This window comes from Gracilinanus agilis, chromosome 1 (genome assembly GCF_016433145.1).
Source record: "Gracilinanus agilis isolate LMUSP501 chromosome 1, AgileGrace, whole genome shotgun sequence".
Classification (NCBI taxonomy): Eukaryota; Metazoa; Chordata; class Mammalia; order Didelphimorphia; family Didelphidae; genus Gracilinanus; species Gracilinanus agilis.
The window spans coordinates 588503311-588527002 of record NC_058130.1 but is presented as its reverse complement, the minus strand read 5'-3'; the positions used below and the strand labels follow the sequence as shown (position 1 = coordinate 588527002).

Genomic DNA, 23692 nt, shown 5'->3' with positions numbered 1-23692 from the left:
TAAGAAAAACAACTGCTTGAACGCATGGGTCGGGGTGGACATGATTGAGGGTGTGGACTCGAAACTACCACACCAATGCAACTACCATCAATTTGGAAATTGGTCTTGATCAAGGACACATGACAAAACTAGTGGAAATGCGCCTCGGCCATGTGTGTGTGGGGGCGGGGGTGCAGGAGGGTGGGGTTGAAGGGGAAAGGTGGAGCATGAATCATGTAACCATGTTAAAAATGAATATTAATAAATGTTAAAAAAATATTCAGCCACTTGGAAATCTGAAATGCATTTTACCTGTGTGCATCAGATTTCTAGGGCTATTAAGTATGTGTGAGAGAAAAAGTGAGACTGAAATTACTTCTAAAAAGTTTGAGTATGAAGCAAAGGAATAATATAATATTATTGGGTGTTCTTGATTTTGTATCACTATTTCTATGAGAAAGCAGGAAGCATTTTTAATATTTCTAATATTTAATGAATAATTTTGTGTCCTAGTTCATGATAGTGTAACAGATAGTGCAAGGGGCCAACCAAGACTACATGTTGATTTCTGAGTTCATTTTGAATTCTGAGAACCCAGGAGAGGTGAAGTTGGGCTGAGGCAGAGAATTCTGGGAATTCTGGGAAGAAAAAAAAAACCTGTCACTCACTGTTTTCTGGACCTTTGGGTAGGACAGAGAGGTGGGAGGCAGTGTTTCCATGGGACCCTGAATATCTCAAATATCTCAAAATGCCCTAAATCTGAGATTTTATCAGACCTTCTGTTACTATAGCCAGCCTAATTGATTCTACATCTTCAGTGAACATCTTGGAAGACAAATATTGCAGTTTCCTCTGTTGGCCAAGAAGCCAGAGGTTCTGGTGGTAGGGAGCTGGCCCTTGGGAGCTAACTAAACCTTCTTTGGGTTTAGATATTACATTCCCTCTTTAGCCATTGTAACCTTTTAGGATAGGAGTTTTACTAAGGTCCTGAGACAGTTAACTGAAATTGAAAGCTACAGAAGAAATCCAAGTTACTGCTCAACCTTGGGAGAGAATAGACTATATTAGTTTCACCCTTAGCCTCTTCCCTGAAATCTTTTCCTTCCAATTCCTAAATACCTTATTCCTGAACAAAACCCTGTTAAATTATTTAAGACAGAGGCAGCTGTGTAGCTCAGTGGATTGAGAGCCAGGCCTAGAGATGGGAGGTCCTAGGTTCAAATCCAGCCTCAGACACTTCCCAGCTGTGTGACCCTGGGCAGGTCACTTGACTCCCATTGCCCACCCTTACCACTCTTTCACCTAGGAGCCAATACACAGAAATTAAGGGTTTAAAAAAATAAAAATAAAACATTTAAAAAAAATTATTTAAGACAGAGTTTTGGATAGTGACTTCTAGGAGGGAGGCAACAACTTGTGGGTAGTGTTAAAGAAATAAATGGGTAGAGAGAGATATAGATGTATAATGATGATGATGATGTGTATCAGTCTATGATCTCCTCAGCTGCAGTGGGTGGAAGGAACACCTACTCCTATCACCCTGACTGCTGCTGTAATTTATCCCCTTCTTTCTAACAGGTTTGGTTGATAACCTGTTAGGAATTCTTTAACAGCTGCCCAAGTAAGGACACTTGGAGGTTAGATAGATGGGTAGCCTTTCCAGGCCCAACCTGGGGCGAGATTGGTATTGGGCTATTGATCAGCCTTAGATAACGTTCAGGATCTGACTGCGTTTGACTCCCTTCCGAGGGGCCGTGATAGAAAGACCACTCAGAAAGGTACTTTTTATTGAACATTCTTTTATCTATAAATAGGGAAAGGATAACAAGGTCAAGAATTGGGGATTGGAAACCCTATTGATCTATTATCTATTAGACTAATTAACAATCAGGACTGGAGACTATTAATCTGGTGGAGGCTTGAGATATCACCCTCTCCCTCTATCTCTGGCAGGACCTGGCCACAGCCAAGCCAGAGAATAGGGAAGGCTATTGCTACAGATGTATTTATGGTCTTCATTCTCTCAGCTCTCTCATTACTAGTGTTGATGGTTCACTAGCTCTCACAGTCCAGCCAGGAAACAGATTCAGACTTATTCCTACCCTCTTCTTCTTCTACCTCCCGGCCACCCTTCAACCACCCTTCAGTTAGCCACCCACTCCCATACTGAACCACAGAGGTTTGCAGAGATTTGTGATTTCCAGTTCTCAGCCTCTGAGTCCAGAGACCATCCCAATGTACCTGTCATGGGGTATGTATAGGGTGGGGCCAACCAATATTTGCCCCTGGCTCACAGCACCTGGGAACATTCCGAGTCTCTCAATTGCCATCCCTGTCAGTCAAGGTGGCATCCATCTCTTCTCAGATTGTTGAATATAACAGTAGCAAGTAGAAGGAGCCATATTTTAATACATATTTTAAACTGGCACTTTATTCTTTCTTAGCTCTTCAAACACAATAAAATGAAAATTTTGAGTTTACATGAAGTAAAAATAAGCCTTTATCATTTCATCTGTCATGTTTTCATCATTAACAGTTTTCCACACAAACATATCATTTAAGATTTACTTCATTAGGAATAGGAAGGCCATTGAGAGCAGCCAGAAGGCTTTCTACCATGTCTTCCATCATGGCCTGTAGACTTTGAAGAGTTGTACCTCCAATGTGAGGAGTTAAAATAACATTCTTTAATTTTAACAAAGGATGAGATCTGAAATACATATTCATTGAAAAAAATTAGTCACGTTTCATTGTTTTAAAAATTATTATGCTACAGTTTGATTTTTTTAATATTTGTAAGAAGACAAACACTTGTAGGAGATTAAAAAAGAATACAAGGAATTCCATTTCATTTATGGAAGAATAATGAGATCTTAGAACCTGACAGGATCTTAAAGATTCCCTAGTCTAATATCTGCATTTTATAGATGAGGGAATGAGAGGTCCTGAATAAGGACACAGAATGAATCAGTAGTGGCAGAGTCTTCAAAATTACCTCAAAAGACTAGAACACTGTGTGGAAACTTTATATAATTTTAAAGAGTTAACTGTTAAGGGCAAGAACACAAGATAAACAGAGTTTTTTTTTCAGAGATGAGGTTATCCATTTGTTTTATGTTGCTAAAGATGGCAAAGCTAGGACCAGTAAGTGGAAGTGACAAGTCTGTTAAGTTTTAATCATAGTGGGGAGTGAGGTGGCACAGAGGATTGAGTCAGAAGGTCCTGGGTTAAAATTTGACCTAACTTGTGTGGCCCTTAACTCCCATTGCTAGCCCTTACGTAGAAGATTAAAAAAGAATTCCAGAAAATTCTATGTAATTTACTTTAATTCATAGAAGAGTCGAGAATAGTCCGATCTTAGAACCAGACAGAACTTTAAGGATATTTTTTTTGTCCAGAAGATTTTTAAACCTTATAATTAAGTATAATTAATCGTTAATAATTAAGATAGAATAATAGTATGATTTACAAAAATATATAAAGCAATGCTGGTCTTCTCACTAGATTTTTTGTTTTTCAATGAAATATGTTATTTTGTAAAGTCAATAAAAGTTTATTTAGTGTTTATTAAGTTTGCTTTAAGAACTTTAAGGTACTTTTACTTTCTTTAGGAGGGGAGGAGAAGGTATTTGATCTGGGAACATGATGAAGTCAGAAAGGGCAACCAGAGGAGAACCTCAACAAAGAAAACTTTTATCTTTAAATACAGACAGGGAATTTTGCTTCTATTTTTATCTTTTATAAAATTTGTAAGAATAATTTGTTTGTTTGTTTGTTTGTTTGTTTTTTACCTTGGCAGGGGTTCAGGGTAAGTGACATCCAGTGCTGCAGCTTTAATAATCCCAGTCTGCAGAGCTTCAACTAGGGCATCTTGATCAACCAATTGACCTGAATTAATGAAATAGTATCTTTGTTACTATCATATTTAGAACACATGTAATAGAGTAGAATAAATGTCCACACTTCAACTTGTCTCAATAAAACAAAAAAGTACCATTCAAATAATCAAAAGATGAAAAACACATGAATAGCAAATTACATATGAAAATGGAAATGGAGCCCAGAAAACAGTAAGTATGACCCCATAATTTTTTATTTCATGGCAAAATGGTGGATCTTAAAGATTAATGAGTTCAACTACTTCATTTTACAGATATTGAAAATGATGGTCAAAGAGGTTGAGTTTCTTCAAGTTTCAGTTCCAGGTTCTTTCCAATAAAAGGTCCCCCAAAAAGTCTGAATAAAAATGTTTTTTTCCACTTAATCAATTATATTCACAACAAGGTCAAGAATTCTTATAAGTAGAAAGTAAATTTCACTTGCTTACCATTCTGAGTCACTTTTGGAAGCAACAAAACTACAAAAGAAGGAAGCTGATAGGAAGTGGCAACTATTTGAGCTTTATTGATTCATTTTTTCAGTGGAGAAAAATATTTTGTTAGGCATATCTTCTAGTGTCTATTACCTCTGCCAATGTTGATAAGAATAGCAGAAGACTTCATTAGGCCTAGTTCCCTCTTTCCAATCATGTTATGAGTCTCTGGTGTCAGCCTGAGTAACAGCATTACAAAGTCTGATTGCTGCAGCAGCTCATCCAACTTTGAACAATAATGGGCCCCAACTGCCTGTTCCTCTTCAACCTTTCTGCCATAATAAACCAAGAGAAAAAAATAAAGTGAATTTCCTAATCAGAAATAGCACAAAATGCCCATCCAGGGGAAAGTCAGTGAAAAAGAAACTAAAACAAGATAAAATAATTCAGACGTTACTTTGGTAAAGGACTGATGATTAAATTCAGACTGGATAGAAGAAGCATGTGTGTAATGAAAAGGAATTGGATTTAGAGTTAGAAAACCTGTGTTCAAATCCCAGCTTAGCTATATTTAGCCCCTGTTGGCCTTTTTTTTTTTTTTTTTTTTTTTTTTTTTTTTTTTTTTTTTTTTTTAACTCTTTCCTTCTGTCTTAGAAGTGATACTAAGTATTAAGGCAATTGAGCTTACGTGATTTGCCCAGGGCCACACAGCTAGAATGTATCTCTCTGAGCCTTACTTTCTTTATCTGTAAAATAATAAGGATAAACCAAATGCTCTTTGAGGTTCCTTTTGAGCTTAAGATATGATTTTTCCCATGTTACCTTTAAGTTAAAGAATTAGTTAAATTTTATCAATAATTTTAGCAATGTAGCAGGATATAAAATAAACCTACATAAATCATCAGCATTACCAACATTCTCTAAGAAGAGATAGTGTAATATAGAAAATCATACTGTCATATTTCCATGGGGCAAGTTGGCTATTGGCCCTAGTTAGAATATAGAACCTGGCATGAGCGGGGGAGGGCAGGTAGCACCTGGCAGTTGGAGCCAGGCTATATAAGAGCTTGCAGACCCCTGGCAACTTCACTTCTCATTTGTCCCTCTACCTCTTGGGATTTCTGGGGCCCTGGGAGGTGGGAGTGAGAACGTGGGAATTAGGATCAAAGTATTATCTTCTGATTCAACAACTATTCTTTTACCAAGAGATTAGTTTATTTATCAATAAAAGAGATCACTTTATTTCCTGACCCAGGGCTAGTCCCTTGGGTCAGCTGAAGACCATACCTGGAAGCCCTTCAACACCTTAAACTTAGATTTAAGAAGGTAGCTGTTAGCTAGTTCTTAGTTTTACCTAAACCTCTCTCCAATCCCCTTTACCTAAACTTGATTATCAATAAACCTTTAGCTTTAATCCAAGAATTAGTTGTTTGCTTACCTTCATCTAAAGCCTAATAGGGATAGCTGTTTGAACATTCTAAGTGCTACAGCAGAGATAAACTCCATTTCTGTGGACAGGAAGTGCCACATCTCCCTTCTTGTCTCACTTTTAGGAACACCAATAGGAAGTCACTTCCTCATCAGGACAGGGACTGTAGAACATTCACCTTAAAGGAGTTGGTGCCTATCAAAGGAGAGTTTCACCTATCTTTCTGCTAGCCTGGGGCTGAATTTTTGATTCATTCATATTCTCTTTCAAGATCTCCCCTGATACTGGCCCATACCATCCTCTCAATAGCTAGCTCCTCCTCTTGCTATCATTATTACTAGCTACAGGCCCATATTCATTACAATAGTACAAGATAACCCATCTTAAACTAACTATAGATAGAATAAAATACCTAGGATTTTATCTGAAAACAAACCCAGAACCTCTATGAAAATAATTATAAAACTACTAAATAAAACCAATTAAATTATCCCCAAAATTATTTTCTTGAACTAAAAAAAATAATAACAAAATTCAACTGGAAAAAACAAAGGGTCAAGAATATCAAAGGAATTCCTGGGGAAAAAAGGAAAAGAAGTGCCAGATTTTGAGATATGAAAAAGCAGTAATAATCAAAACTATCTGGTACTGGCTAATAAATAGATCAGCAAAACAGAAAAGATTATATAATAAACAATAAAACCTTGTGTTTGACAAAAATAAAGATCCAAGGCTTGATGATTCATCATTTGGTGAAAATTGATGGGAAAACTGGGAAGTGGACAAAACTAGAACAGTATATTGCCCAATTTACACAAGATAAGGTCAAAATGAATATTATAGCATTGGCATTAAGAAGATATCAAAAGCAAATTAAAATGACAGGGAACATATTACCTACTAGATTTTTGTATAGGAGAAGAATTTATGAATAAACAAGAGATAAATGAGATGTAAAATGTGTAATTTTGAATACCTTAAAAGGAAAAGATTTTGTACAAATAAAACTAATGTAGTCAAGATTAGACGGCCAAAAGATATGAACAGACAGTTTTGGGATGACGAAATCAAAGCTATATATAACTATGTGAAAAAATATTCTAAATCATTTTTAAGGGGAAAACAAGAAGGAAGTTAGAAAAGTCTGATCATATAATGTAAGAAAACTTGTGTGGAAATTTGTTATTATATGTAATTGGTTAAAAAAATAAAAATATGTAAAACATCATTGATTAGAGAAACGCAACTCAAAATAACGCTGAGATATCATCTCACACTTATCAGATTGCCTAAAATGATAATAGGGCAAAGTAACAAATGTTAGAGAGGTGGTAGAAAAATGGGACACTAATTATTTTGGTGGAACTTTGAACTGATATAATCATTTTGGAGAGCAATCTAAAGAGTTATAAAACTGTGTATACCTTTTGACCTGGCAATACTGTTATTAGGTTTAAAGTGATCAAGGAAAATAGAAAAGAAACTATTGTTCTAAAATATATGTATATATATATATATATACACATATATGTATATATATAAATATTTTTTTTCTTTAACCCTTAACTTCTATGTATTGGCTCCTAAGTGGAAGAGTGGTAAGGGTGGGCAATGGGGGCCAAGTGATTTGCCCAGGGTCACACAGCTGGGAAGTGTCTGAGGCCAGATTTGAACCTAGGACCTCCTGTCTCTAGGCCTGGCTCTCAATCCACTGAGCTACCCAGTTGCCTCCTTGTTCTAAAATATTTATAACAGTTCTTGGTCTTGACAAAGAACCAGAAAATGAAGGAATACCATTGGGAAAAGGCTAAATAAGTTGTGGGAAACGATTGTGAAGGAATACACTAAGAAATGGAAAATAGGTTAATTCTGGAAAAAAATGGAAAAACAAGAAATTATTAAGTATGAAATGAAGAAAAACCAAGAGAGCATTAAGACATGGTTTCTAAAAATCTTTTTGGCAAATGATGCCTTCTCTAATGGTTATTTAAGTGTAATAATGACAACAAATTAATTAATTAAAATTTATAAATAAATAAATGGGATGGGAGAGGAAAAAAATACCCTACATCTATTTGCCAAGATAAAGTAGCAGTTCTCGAAGTGCACCCTGTAGATACTTAATGTTCTTCTTTTTCAGAGGATCCACAAAGTCAAAACTACTTTTATATGATATCATTTGTCTAATTAAAATATTCCTCTCTTTATCTTTAACTGAGGGGCCCAGAAAAGGCAAAGGAGGATAGAAGTAACACTTTTATTAAGAAGAAATATTTAAGAACCAGGAAATGGAACCGAGAAGGAAGGAAATAAAAGTATGATGGAGAACAACTTCATTCTATGAAGGGGAAAAAAGAAGGAATTTTATCACTACATTATGATATGGCAGTGAATGGAATCATGGGTTTCATTTAGAGAGGCATGGCTTCAGTTAAGCTTAAAAATTCGTTTTCTGGAAGTTTTACCTGCGGTTCCTATTGTGATACAGAATCTTCATATCAAATGCTTTGGCTCGCTGAGCAACCTTATAACCAATGCTGCCCATACCTATGATTCCCAGAGTAGATCCAGTCACCTCTTGTCCCATCCAGTTAATAGAAAAGTTCTTGGTGTCTGGTGACACAGCTATCTCATTCCCTAAAAGTTCAAGATGCAAAAGTGAGCCATGGAATTGTCTCCACAAAGAATGCAACTGTACTTTTAAGAGAAAGAAATAAAAGAATAAATTGTGATTTATATCTGGCTTTGCAGTCTCTGATAAAATGAGTTATTCTGAGAATTCTTGCCCATTTCTACATGAAGCAGAACAAAAGTTTCCGCAAAGAAAAAGAAAAAAACCCAACAAACCACAATTGGAAACAGGCCAAAATCCTGGCCAAAAAAGTTTACATTATAGCATGTATTCTAAATTAACAGTCTTCTGTCACAATGAGGATGGGGTTCTTAACTTTGGGCCTGGGAACTTGTTTTTAAACTTTATTGATAACTATATTTCAATAGAATTGGTTTCTTTTGTAATCATATATGTTTTAATTTGTTCATTTAAAAAAAATTAGAGAAAGTTTCCATAAGCTTTATAACACATCAAGACAACTTGAAAAGGACTTAACATTTTTTCAAATATCGCCATGAAAACTTTTTCACATTTTCCAAAAAAAAAAAAAAAAAAAAAAAAGGCTAATTATGAATGACATTATCCAGGGTTCAGGACAACTTGAAAAGGATTTACATTTTTCAAATATCAGCTTGAATACTTTTTCTTTTCTTTTCTTTTTTTCACAAATAAAGACTCTAGTTATAATCATGCAATTAAATGGTTCAAAAGGTCATTTTACCTTCTAATATTCTCCGAGCTGATGCCAGAAGTAAGGCCATTCCCAAATCTGCAGTGCTATTAGAAACAGCTTGTGGAGTGTTGGCCAACTTCACACCAAAGCTGGCAATCAGGTTAAAGTCCAGATGATCCAAGCCTGTTCCTGAACTTACAATAATCTTCAAGGCAGGCAAGCTTGCCAGCAGCTCCCTGTCAATACGTGGTTCCCCTCCCCATATGTATACAGCTTGTATCTTTTGACTAAAATTCATTTTGTCTTGAAGAAATTCTTGCATGGTGATAAGATTAAAATGTTTCTTGAGATCTGTTATGTGTTCTGTAGCCACACTATATGGTTTTCCAAAATCATTGATCAAAACACAAGGTAGCTCTTGATCTTGCATGATCTGTAGAGAAAAATAAAGATTTACTTTAGAAAAGGAAAAAAAATCTTATGTGCAGTGTGTCCTTTGGGCAGTCTTTGACTTCTTAAATTTCAGCAAGAATGGGGCAGGATCATTTGGGGGTTTTGGAGAAACTTGTAGAATAGTTCTCAGACACAAGGAGCTTATACTACCCTGGGTGTACATGCTTCTTTTACCCTCTCCCATCTTGGTCTTCCTTTGTTCTAAAACTAGTCAGACCATTAAAATGATGAATATTTTCATTATCTATTAAATTTATTGAATAAAGTTCTATGTTCCTGGTATTTAGAGGTTAATCTGAATATTTTATATTAAATAACAAATTCATTTTTAAAAATTGTAGTGAGGGGGGGCAGCTGGGTAGCTCAGTGGAGTGAGAGTCAGGCCTAGAGACAGGAGGTCCTAGGTTCAAACCTGGCCTCAGCCACTTCCCAGCTGTGTGACCCTGGGCAAGTCACTTGACCCCCATTGCCCACCCTTACCAATCTTCCACCTATGAGACAATACACCGAAGTACAAGGGTTAAAAAAAAAATTGTAGTGAGGGAATAATTTTTGCCTATAGCTCATTGGCCCTTGATAAAGAAAATATTTCTTCTTATGAAATTTTTCTAAGATTCAGGATAAGAAATAAAGTGTAATATAATTATAAAATTGAATATCTCTTAAGATAATAGTAATTAGAGATAATAATCAGAATATAATAAATTTAGATGTAATAAAAATGTACTTGTGAGCCCTTAATTAAAAGCTCACATTCATTTTTCTGACTTCAGAGCTAGCTGTTTTTCCATTGCACTATACTGCTTTCATGGTATTAACAGGAAATCTGACACACTAATAACCCTTATTCCCTAACCTTGTCTCTGAAAGCAGGAATGTCTAGTGTTGTTTTTTTTTTAATTAAATTTTTTTCCCAATTACATGTAAAAACAACATTCATTTAACATTCATTTTTTTAAATCCTTGCCTTAGAATCAATATTATATATTGGTACCAAGGCAGAAGAGTGGTAAGGGCTAGGCAGTGGGGGTTAAGTGACTTGCCCAGGATCACACAGCTAGTAAGTGACTAAAGCCAAGACATTCATTTTCTTAAAAAATTTGAATTGCAAATTCTTCCCTCCCTTTCCCAATTCCTCATTGAGAAGGCAAATAATTTGATATAGGTTTTACATGTGTAATCAGGCAAAACATATTTCTATTTTAGTCATGTTGTGAAGAAGGGTTGGATCAGCTCACAATTCCACCAACAGTGAATTAGTGACCCACGATGTCTATATCCCCTCCAACATTTGTCATTTTCCTTTTCTGTCTTTCTTGACTTTTAACTTAAAAAACCCAAACTGTTAAAGTTGGGCCCTACTCTTGTGAAGGGGGCACTGTCCCAAGCTTCAGGTACTTTCTGCTCCTGCTTTCAGAGCTAGCCCTGGGGATCTATGTTTTCAGTTCTTCCAAAGTGTATGATACAAGGAGAAATGTGTTTAATACTCCCTTGGCCCTGTATGGTAATCAGTTAAAAGACTAAACAATTACCAGCAATGCAAGGTTCTAAGATAAAAACAAAGGACTCATGTTAAAAAATATCTAGTCAAAAAAGAACTGTTGGCATCTAATCAAAGTATGCCATTTTCCATTTTGTTTTCTAAATGATTTTTTTAATTGTATGTGTGATATGTATCTTCTTTCATGGCATAAGGAATATGGACATATGCATTGTATGATATCACTGCTATAAGCTACATCAGATAATTTTGAAGCTTGGAGAGGGAGAAGGAGGGAATGGGGCAAGTGAGGAAGAGAATATGAGTAGCAGATTGTCGAAAATTATTTATACATGTATTTGAAAAAAAATTTTTTTAAAAGGGATTCTCCTGGCCTATGCTCTGGAATATGAGCCACCATAAGCACTTTTTTCTGCCCTGAAACTGTAAGCATTGGTATATACAAGTGTATATACTGGTATATTCCTGGGACATTTACCTTGAAATATGAACCAGCTTTTCAGATGGGCAGTGCAAGAGAATCCTACACTCAGAGCCAGCAAAGTAATCTCCTTCTGATCCATTTACCATCTGTGGGCTGAAGCCACTACCAAAGCTTGTGCTAGCTTGCCATTGCTTGGCTGCATTCCACTCCCACCCTCGTGCAACAAACCTTTTAATTGTCTTAGAATGAAAAATTGTTTCACTCCTGTGGGAACAGCATAAGAAGATTAGGGGCTTTCATTCCAGCAAGTCTGTGGAATGCCCAATGCACCCCAGTTTGCAAGGTCTCTGGGAAATCATAGCTTAGAAATTGCCAGACATATACCCTTATCCCTAGCATGAGAAAAACAAATAATGTATATCCTTCAAAAAATTATAATGTTTCCAGTACAATGTTAGTGTACTGGAAACACAAGTAGTAGCAATTAGAGAAGAAAAAGAAATTAAAGGTATTAAAATAGGCAATGAGGAGACCAAGCTATCACTCTTTGTAGATGATATGATGGTCTACTTATAAAACCCTAGAGAATCAACTAAAAAGTTAGTGGAAAAAATCAATAGAAAATTTGCAGGATACAAAATAAACACACATAAATCATCAGCATTTCTACATAATTCCAACACATTGCAGCAGGAAGAGTTAGAAAGAGAAATTCCATTTAAAATCACCCTAGACAATATAAAATACTTAGGAATCTAGCTGCCAAGACAAACACAGGAATTATATGAACACAGTTATGAAACCCTTTCCACCCAGTTAAAACTAGATATAAACAATTGGAAAAACATTGAGTGCTCATGGATAGGACAAGCTAACATAATAAAAATGACCATTCTACCCAAATTAATTTACCTATTTAGTGCTATACCTATCAAACTACCAAAAAACTTTTTTTCCTGAATTAGAAAAAAGTATAACAAAGTTCATTAGGAAGAACAAAAGACCAAGAATATCAAGGGAAGCAATGAAAAAAATATGAAGGAAGGTAGCTTAGCAGTACCAGATCTTAAACTGTACTACAAAGCAGTAGTCATCAAAACAGTATGGTACTAGCAAAGAGACAGAAAGGAGGATCAGTGGAATAGACTAGGGGTAAGCAACCTCAGCAAGACAGTTTTCAAAAAACCCAAAGAACCCAGCTTTTGGGACAAAAACCCACTATTTGACAAAAACTGCTGGGACAATTGGAAATCAATATGGGAGAGATTGGGCCTAGATGAACATCTCACACCCTATACCAAGATAAACTCAGAATGGGTAAATTACTTGAATATAAAGAAGAAAATTGTAGGTAAATTAGGCGAGCACAGAATTGTATACCTGTCAGATCTATGGGAAGGGAAAGATTTTAAAACCAAGCAAGAGTTAGGAAAAAAATCACAAAATGTAAAATAATTTTGACTACATTAAACTAAAAAGGTTTTGTACGGGCAAAACCAATGCTACGAAAATAAGAAGGGAAACAACAAATTGGGAAAAAAAATCTTTACAACAAAAAACTCAGATAAAGGTCTAATTACTCAAATATGCAAGGAGCTAAATCAATTGTACAAAAAATCAAGCCATCTCCCAATCAATAAATGGGCAAGGGACATGAATAGGCAATTCTCAGATAAAGAAATCAAAACTATCAACAAGCACATGAGAAAGTGTTCTAAATCTCTAATAATTAGAGAAATGCAAATCAAAACAACTTTGAGGTACCACTTCACAGCTAGCAGATTGGCTAAAATGACAACAAGGGAGAGCAATGAATGTTGGAGGGTATGTGGCAAAATTGGGACATTAATGCATTGCTGGTGGAGTTGGGAACCGATCCAACCATTCTGGATGGCAATTTGGAACTATGCTCAAAGGGCTTTAAAAGACTATCTGCCTTTTGATCCAGCCATAGCACTGCTTGAATTATACCCCAAAGAGATAATAAGGAAAAAGACTTGTACAAAAATATTTATAGCTGTGCTCTTTGTGGTGGCAAAAAATTGGAAAATGAGAGAATGTCCTTCATTTGGGGAATGGCTGAACAAATTGTGGTATCTGTTGGTGATGGAATACTATTGTACTCAAAGGAATAAAGAACTGGAGGAATTCCATGTGAACTGGAATGACCTCCAGGAACTGATGTAATGAAAGGAGCAGATCCAAGAGAACATTGTTCACAGAGACTGATACACTGTGGTACAATAGAATGTAATGGACTTCTCTACTAGCAGCAATGCAAGGATCCAGGGCAAGGCTGAGGGACTTATGAGAAAGAAAACTACCCACATTCAGAGGAAGAACTGTGGGAGGAGAAACACAGAAGAAAAACAACTGCTTGAATACATGGGCTGTTGGGGATATTATTGGGGATATATATACTAAACAATAACTCTAGTCCAACTATCAGTAATATGGAATTAGGTCTTGATCAATGATACTTGTAAAACCCAGTGGAATTGTGTGTTGGCTAAGGGGGAGGGGAGTTAAGGGATTTGGGGGAGAGGGAAAGAACATGAAATATGTAACTAAGGGAAAATATTCAAAATAAAAATAAAAAAATAATAATGTAAGAGTTCTGAGAGAAGAACATACAGTATTCTATACAAAAATGGCTCATACGTTGACATGATGAATTGACATGTTACTGTGATTTATTATCCTGTAGAAAACTCTGTTCAGAATCACTGAGGTAATCTAAATCCATTCTCTCAATCTTGTAAATTATTACTAACTCTTGTCCCTGCAAAAGGCTTATCCTTAGCCTATGTCATTTCCCCTATAAAGTGTGTACCCTAACTCATTAAGCTTTTGTTACCACTCAGCAAGAGGATGTCTCAGTCTCTGATCTGTCAGTCTGGCAGTCTGACCCTCCTATAATCCTAGAATCACATCCCGGTTCTTTGACCCATGAGTAATTTGTCATTATCACCTGACATATTACATAAAACCATTGTTTTGTGGGTTCCTCAGTTCCAGAATTCATTTTGAGGTGTTTTATCAAAGTTGTGAGGAAGGTAATTTGAGAGAGATCGGCAGGGTACCCATTCCTTCCCTGGTCATCATGATTCCACCCTCCCATTAAGATGTTTTCTTGTCCATTTCTCTAACCAATAATGATTTAAAGCATTTTTTCCTATAACCATAGATAGCTTTCATTTGTTCTTAAAACTGCCTGTTCATAACCTTTCACCATTTATTAATTGAGAACTGACTCATATTCTTATAAATTTGACTCAGTTATCTAGATATTGGAGAAATGAGGCACAATTGCTTTAAAATCTCACACATACACAATTTTTTGCCTTTCTTCTAGTCTTTGCTGCATTGATTTTGCTTGTACATAGCTTTTAAATCTTATATGATCAAAATGATTCATGTTTACAGCTTGTAATTCTCCCTCTCTCTCCTTTGATCACAAATTTCTAGTTTTCTCAACAGTCTTTGTCAAATGGTGAGTTCTTTTTCCATATTTTGGGTTTCTCAAATATTGGATTGTGTACCTAATCTATTCCACTGATCTACCATTCTATTGATGATACCTGTTTTTAATATTATATGAGATCTAAAATGGCTACCTTCCTTCACATACTTTTTCATTAATTAATTAATTCTTGACCTTTTGTTCTTCCAAATGAATTTTGTTCTTTTTTTTCTAGCTCTATAAGATAGTTTTAGGGCAGTTTGATTGGTATGGCACTGAATAAATAAATTAATTTAGGTAGAATTATCACTTTTATTCTATTGGGTTGGACTACCCATGCACAATTAATATTTTTCCAGTTGTTTAGATTTTATTTGTTTGAAAAATATTTTCTAATTGTATTTGTATAGTTCCTGGGTTAGTCTTGGCAAGAAGACTCCCAAGTATTTTCTATTATCTGCTGTTATTTTAAATGGAATTTTCCCTCCTATTTCTTGCTGTTGGATTTTGTTGTTAATATACTGAAATACTGATGATTTATGTGGGTTCATTTCATATCTTACAACTTTGCTAAAGTTGTGAATAATTTTAACTAGTTTTTCAAGTTGATTCTCTATGATTCTCCAAATATACTCTTATGTCATCTGCAGAGAGTTGTGTAATTAATTTCTGTACCCTAGAACTCCAATTCCCAGCATCCTATGTTCCTTCTCATATCATGTGCTGATTTAGGGAGGATATAAGTTTGGTGTAGCCCACCTCTCTCTCTTTTTCAGTGATAGTTTTACTGTGGAGGTAAGGTAAGGTGAGAGGCAGGAGAACTTGCTCATGTGGTTTAAATTTTGTTAGATAGGGTTTTTTACTTCTATTTCTCTTTTAAAATTCCTACTTCAAGTGATTATTAATAAACTCTATAAAATATAATTCTTGGAGTGTTGGAAATTAATTTAAACCTTACATTTATGGCGACACAAGCCTGGACTTTAGGACCCTTACTAAGTGAGTAGATTAGTTAAAAAAGCAAAACTTGTTTCTCTCCTGCCTCAGCCTTTTTTGCCCCCTCCCCCTCACCACCCCATGGAACTCGAGCTTCTACTACTACTGCTGTTGCTGCTGCCACTCCTTGCTACTACTCTGTTGATGCCTCCCACGTTTGACCAGACACAGCCTGGGGGTCCTTTCTACTGCCCACCTGGTCACTTCTTGCTTTCCTTGGGGCTAGAAAAGTATAAACCCCCCTTTCCCTTACATTGCTAACAGTTGTAAAAATTAAAATTAATATGTAATAATTTCAAATATATTTTTAAAAGATTTATTAGAAGTCACAAGGAGTAAAGGAATAAAGGGGTAACAAAATAAAACCATGTGCATATGGCTAATCTCCCTGTTCAAACAGCCCACTTTCCCAGCTTCGAGCTGCCATAGGAAGGAAAGAGAGCTAGCCATGGAAGACCATTCAGTTTATCTCCTGTCTATATCAGCACATAATGACAGGAAATTAGTGGCCTCCAGGGAAATGTAGTTCAAAAGAACATGCTTTAACCCAATCACACACAGCTGAATGCTTGCTGCAGCCTGGTAAGCAGGGTGTGTGGGTGTGGGTTTTTTTTTTTTAAGCAACAACTAGCCTCTAACCCTCCTGACTCCTTTCACCTGGGGGAAGCAACCCTGCCTCACAACAGCCTACAATCTCACAGCCCAGAATTCCAGAGTGTTGAAGGAAATTAATTTCAGCTCAGTTTTTTTTATTAGAAGGTATTAATTATTGGGCTAAATTGAGAGAGTTTAGTCTTATCTTACTCCTAGAAGTTAGCTCTCTCTTCAAGGCCTTTCCTAAACCCCCATGTGGGTCTCAAGTGTGGTAGCTGCTTAAACCCTTTTTGCTCTCCCAGACCAGCTCAGCTAAGTGGCTCTGAAGAGTTTTTACCTTCACTGTGCCTAAAACAGAAAGATTTTGTTTTCCCTCACTAACTTAGCCTTGGGCTAAAGCCTTTTGATTGCCCTCCATTCAAGGATGTGTCTCCATCTACTAGCCTTGTAAGGCAGTACTAGGCTATCACAACCTACTAAAAGGAAGTACATTTGCAACCAATCTAATAAGCAGAATTGCAAGCATAGCCCAGTTTGTTGCCTAACTCAAATAGCTCTCATTCCAGGAAAGCATTACAGAGCTTGCACAACTCAAAGTTTTGGGGTGTATTTTCTTCCTTCTGTTCCTAGATGCACTTATCCTTGTGATTAGTAATCCTGAGATTCATGGGGAAGATTATTTTCTCTACACACCCCTGCTATTTTGGCCTGCCCAGTCTCTGCAATACACCCAATATGGGGTTCATCCACACTATGCCCAATGCAGGTATGGAGAACCCCAGAGGTGTGACCAAAGGAATATAGATGGATGATGATACTTGGGGGCAGGGGGGAGGGGATGGAACCTTAAAGAGTCTGGAGGTGAATTTTTAAGCCTTTTCAGACTCCACTGCTTTATTAATATTAACTATTTTAATTTGTTCCCCTCCAAATAGCGGAGTCTCTGTAACACAGCTATTGGAATTAAAGAAAAGGACTCTAGAATTCAGTGCCTGTATCCTGTCACATATATGTATTTGTCAATAATTTGCTTCATGATTTAATTTTGCTTAAGTTCACATATTGATATAATCTAATATATCCTATTACACTATGTCATTTTAAGTTACTCTGTTTTGGCCATTTAACTATATATTATTACATTGTCTTTATTTGTACTTCTCCTTATGACTGGACTGGAGAAAATACCATTGTAAAAGTCCATAAACAACCTGTGTAAACCCTTTTCTGTGGCAAAACCTTATGGATGCTGAGTTTGTCACCAGATCCATCAAGGTCACATGTTTTCTAAATGGCCTTTTGTTCCTTTTTGCCTTTATTAATTGTCACATAGATAATGATGGATGGACTACATCAAACTGGTTACAACTTGTATACAACCTCTGCAGAATTTAAGGGGTCTTCATAAGTGATTTTTCAGGATATCTAGGAGCACCACTGCCTCTGACTGATCATTTGCCTACCTTTGAGTTGTTTGTAACAAAAGATAAGGGTCCATTTAGTAGTTGAAGTGCAGTGCAATAGCACTGTTGTATTCCCCACCTCTGCATTTATTAAAAACTGTAATGGATAAAACATCAGAAGCGATTTTCACTATTGTAGTCCTTGCTCCACATTGCAATGGATGGGACATATAAAGACATGCCTTTTACAGCTGTTACAGTCTCATACAAAGGAGGGAGGTTTCCCAAGGGGCTTGGTTACCCCATGATGTTTTATAATCTCATCTAGGAAGTGGTAAGGTTTTCCCATGGGCTTTGTAACCACTAGACGGGTTTTTAATATTTGTAACTCTTCAGCTTACTCTACCCTTCCACTAGAATGATCTAGATTCTTGGTGACATTTTAGAACCAAAAAATTTTCATCAGCAGTACAGAAGTTTTTTATCTGGGCTCCTCTGCCACATTTTGGAATGATGGCAGTAATAGACTTCGTTAAAAATATCTCAGCCAAGGTTGAAAGATTGGCTAGATCTAGAGAACTTGTGACAAGTATCCATGAGCTTCAAAGATTGTTTTTTTTTTAATGTCACACAGCAACTAATGTGAATCCTATATGATAGTGGGTTTGTTTGCTTTTATCATTAAATGGGCTCTTGTAATTTCTGGGATTTGGGTACTTCTTTGAATGTTCATTACCTGTTATACTATATTGTTTTATAAAGCTGTTACTTGGTGAAAATCATTTGCACTCACATTGTGGATGAAGTTAAAAAGGAAATGGATCTCATTTTTGGATGAGAAACCTTTGTATTCTGCCTCTCCCTGACAAACACAGGGTGTAACTGATTGTGAAATATATATATGTATGTGTGTGTGTACACATATATACATATGTGTACACATACACATATATACATATTAATTTTATCACTGTTTTTCCTTGTGTGTGCAAGAGAGTATTTGAATTTTCCTTTTTCTCTCATTTTTTCAACTTGAAGCACATTTTACCAGTATTAATGGTTTTTTAATTTTGCAATCATATAAGTTTACAACATCCATTAGTCCTAATATTAATGCATACCTAAAAGCTTTAGACTATGGAAACCTGCCATTGTTTGTTAATATTATGGGATTTTGATTAATGATTGTGTCTGATTCCAGGAGAAGGGATCACAAAAGAGCCATTATACAGTGGCAAGTAGCACAAGGTCAAGGAGATCAATCAATCCCAGTTGGATTGATGAAAATCTGCTCCAAAACAAAGGACTTATTTTGGGGTTCAAGGAAGTGGCTGTTTGGCAGTGTCAGATGCAGGATTTCCCTGGGCCAGATTCAGACAAACTACCTTGGCTTAGCTATAATTCTAGCTCCCCTATCCCTGAGAGTGAAGGTAAAATCAGACCATGGAATGATCTTTCCCATTTACTACAAAAATGAAGTCCCTTTTCTGTCTTTCATAATGTGGCAATTTTTTATAGTCCTGGCTACTGATTACGTAAGTGCATATTGTTGCAATAGTCCTACAGGCTTGTGGGACATAAATTACTTTATTGGTCTTGATTCTAGGACTTGTTATGGGCTTATTCTTGTTTACAGAGAATTTTTACATATTAATTAATTTTTATTATTTTTCTTTTCCTCTCTATATATTTTTAATGTTTTTTACTTCCTTTTAACAATTAATTCACATACCTTGTTAACTGAGCCACATATCCCTGGGTGATCTGTGTGTTTTTCAACAACATCCTCAGAGGGGATTGTATAATTAGAATACAATTCTCCATTTTAAAATTTTTCTTGTTTGAGACTAATTTTATTTTATTTTATTTATTTTATTTTATTTTTTTTAACCCTTGTACTTCGGTGTATTGTCTCATAGGTGGAAGAGTGGTAAGGGTGGGCAATGGGGATCAAGTGACTTGCCCAGGGTCACACAGCTGGGAAGTGGCTGAGGCCAGGTTTGAACCTAGGACCTCCTGTCTCTAGGCCTGACTCTCACTCCACTGAGCTACCCAGCTGCCCCCGACTAATTTTAGAATAAGAAACTTGCTACCTCCCCAAATCAAGAAAGCTAACTGTTTGGAGAAGGCATCATGGAGATGCCTGCAGAAACCAAAAGATACACTGTATCAAAAGATACAGAACGAACTTTGGGATGTAGTGAAATTGAATTGTGGGGGTTTGAACACATTTATTTTGTATGTATACTCTTATGCCAAAGGGGAATGCCCCTTAATTGGCTTTTTGTCAATTTGTCTAGCAATCATTAGTTTTGTTCTCTTTCTTTTATCTCTCATCCCCAAATTATTATAATTTCCCCTTAGAAAGTGCAATATTGTATGTACCTCTAATTAAAAATCTTTAGAGATATAAGTTGGTTATGTGTACTGATTCCATGGGGAAAATAGGAAGGTAAATCTGGGAGATTTCTACATGCTCGTTTCCCATGGGAATCACAGGGGGGATTTTGTAATTAATTTCTGTATCCTAGAACTCCAATTCCCAGCATCCTAAGTTCTTTCTCATGTTACATGCTAATGTAGGGAGTATATAAGTTTGGTGTAGCCCCACCTCTCGCTCTCTTTTTCTGTGATTGTGTGCTGTAGAGGTGAGGTAAGGTAAGAGGCAAGAGAACTTGCTCACATGGTTTAAATTTTTTTAGGTAGGTTTTTTAATTTCTATTTCCTTTTTATTCCTTCTACTTCAAGTGATTACTAATAAACTCTATAAAATATAATTCTTGGAGTTAGACATTAATTTAAATCTTACAGAGTGATGGTTTTGTTTCCTCATTGCCTATTCTAATTCCTTCAATTTTTTTTCTTCTTTTATTGTTATAGCTAGCATTTCTAGTACAATATTGAATAACAGGAACATAATGACCATCCTAACTTCGCCACTGATCTTACTGGGAAGGGTTTTAGCTTATCTCCCATACAGATAATGCTAGCTGATGGTTTTAGATAGACACTTCTTTTCATTTTAGGGCAGCTGGAATAGAGTGCCGGGCCTAGATACAGAAAGGCCCAAGTTCAAATCTGGCCTCAGATATTTACTAGCTATGTGACCCTTGGCAAATCACTTAACTCAATTTGCCTCAGTTTTCTCATCTGTGAAATGGTACACAGAAGGAAATGGCAAACCACTCCAGCATCTTTGCATAGAAAAAACCTCCAATAAAGTAAAAAAGAGTTAGACACAACTATAAGATAACAACAACAAAATATCATTTTATGGAAAGTTTTCTTTATTCTTATGCTTTCTAGTGTTTTTTTTTTAAACCTTACCTTACCTTCCACCTTAGAATCAATATTTTGTATTGATTCTAAGGTGGAAGAGTGGTAAGGACTAGCCAATGGGGGCTTAGTGATTTGCCCAGGTTCACACAGATAGGAAGTATCTGAGGCCAGTTTTCAACCCAGGACCTCCAGTCTCTGAGCCTGGATCTCAATCCACTGAGCCACCTAACTGCCTCCTTTTCCAGTGTTTTTAATAGGAATGAGTCTTTATTTTGTTAAAAGCTTTCTCTGCATTTATCAAGATAATCCTATGACTTTTGTTGATTTTGTTATTAATAAGGTCAATTATGCCAATAGTTTTCCTAACAGTAAACCACCCTTCATTCTTGGTATAAATCTCACCTGTCAGAGTATATGATCTTTATCATATATTACTATAATCTCCTTGCTAGTATTTTATTTAAAAATTTTGTATCGGTATTAATTAGGAAAATTAATTTATAATTTTCTTTCTCTATATTTGCTCTTTCAGGTTTAGATATTAGCACCATATTTGTTTCTCTATATTACCTATAAATCCCAACAGAGAACTTATATGCAAAATAACTCAAGGACATATAAAATATTTGTGACTGGTTAACAAAACACACATAAGGAGTATATGAATAATGCTACAAAACATCCTTTAGGGGAAAAAAAGCTATACCCAAATAATTGAAGAAATATTAAAGGTTCATGGTTGAGAGGAGTCAATAAAATTTAAAAAATTTAAACATAAAAATCCATTTATTTATTCAGTGTCATAAGATTCAAATCAACAAAAGATGACTTTATAAAACCAGAAATATATTAAAGAAATTAATCTAGAGTAAGCACTGGCAAACTAACTGCTAGACAAATCTGCTTAATTTTATGACCAGTGGGCTAAGAATGGTTTTTAAATAAAATTTTATATGTTTTAAATGTAAAAACCATTCTTAGCTCTACCAAAAAAAAAAAAAAAAAAAAAGGGAGGTGGAGTTTGCCCTTAGACCATAAAATGCTGATCTCTGAGCTAGAGGAACAAAAGGTTAAGAATCTCAAGGAAAATAAAGAAAAGGAAAGAGAAGGAATAAAGCCTAGCACTACCAATTTCAAATTATACTAAAAAGCAGCAATCATTAAAAGGATTTAATAGTGAGTAGTAAATAAAGAGGTTGATCAGAGAAAGTATACAACTTACTGAAACAAAGTAATAATCTATAAAGCCAAGTTACTTGGTAAATACTTTTTTTTTATTTTAAATAACAACTTCTGGGAGAAATGGAAAGCAGTCTGACAGATGTTGAGTATGCCCCAATATCAGATCTATTCCTTGGCTGATGAAGGAGTCTCTTCTTAACCAGAGATCCAGTAGGTACTTTTCTCTAAATTCATTTCTAATACTACAGGCTTTTCATTCCTTTTCCTTCTGCCTCAGTCACTGAAATGAAAGTCTTGACAAGGTAAACAATGCTCTTTCAACAGCTAACTAACGTGCTTTAGACAATTCACAGGCAGAAACAAATACTTTCACTTTTTAAAAGTCTGCCGATAAGGGCACCAGTGAGACAGTATGTTAGACTGTTAAAATCTTCACTACAAAATTAGAAGAAAAAGAAAGAACATATTCTTATTCTTTCACTTCAATCAAATAATATTTTAAGTATTTGCAATATATGACACTGATGATTGTAATCTGCCCTTCGTACTACTTAGATATAAACCCTTTCCCCCATTTGTAAAAGTACTTAAGTATTTTAAAAAAGAAGAAAGAAATGAAAATTACCTTTTGTTTAAATGATCTTCAAGAACTTCTGTTCTAAAAGATGTTATGTCGTTTCTTGACCAAAAAGTTTCTATCTAGAGAGGAAAATAAACTGGGAGGGAAAAAAAGAAGAGAAGAAGTTTATTTTCAAGGCGGAGTTTTCTAGCAGTGGCTGTGAGGGGGAGGGATTTAAAGCTATATCCCAACATGTAGTACTAAGGTCTTTAATGCATGAAACACACGTTTTTTATTACCAACCACTGAGCCAGAGAAATAAATCAGTCCTGAATCACATATGCTAAAAAAAAAAAATCACTAAACCTTAACTTAGTTGTTTTCAAGAAAAATTAGATTCTAAGATTTTAAGAAAAAAAAATGAGAAAACAGTGCCAGACATTATAGTAACTCCAACCCAATTTCTCTAAATAGACTAATGGAAATTAATATATGAAATTAATGAAATTACATCCTATTACTATTTCTATTGTTCAGTCAGGTCTGATTCTTTGTGAACTCCTCTGGGCTTTTCTTGGCAAAGATACTGAAGTGATTTTCTATTTGTTTCTGTAGCTCAGTGGTTCCCAAACTTTTTTGGTCTACTGCCCCCTTTCCAGAAAAAAATATTACTTAGCCCCCTGAAAATTAATTTAAAAAATTTTAATAGCAATTAATAGGAAAGATAAATGCACCTGTGGCCATCACTGCCCTGCTGGATCTCTGGAGCACCCACCAGGGGGTGGTGGCACCCCCTTTGGGAATCACTGCTCTACCTCATTTTTTACAGAG

General features: G+C 35.6%; 1 protein-coding gene across 1 annotated transcript; it reads right to left on the bottom strand.

The window, feature by feature from the left end:
• Window positions 1-2382: 2382 nt before the first annotated feature.
• Window positions 2383-23028, bottom strand: LOC123231808 (glyoxylate/hydroxypyruvate reductase B-like). The gene is made up of 6 exons (XM_044658113.1): window positions 22928-23028; window positions 9056-9440; window positions 8186-8357; window positions 4445-4623; window positions 3771-3867; window positions 2383-2689 (listed from the first exon to the last, which is right to left on the bottom strand). The coding sequence occupies exons 2-6, from the start codon at window positions 9435-9437 to the stop codon at window positions 2533-2535; spliced, it is 987 nt and encodes a 328-aa protein (XP_044514048.1). The 5' UTR covers window positions 9438-9440; window positions 22928-23028; the 3' UTR covers window positions 2383-2532.
• Window positions 23029-23692: the final 664 nt, after the last annotated feature.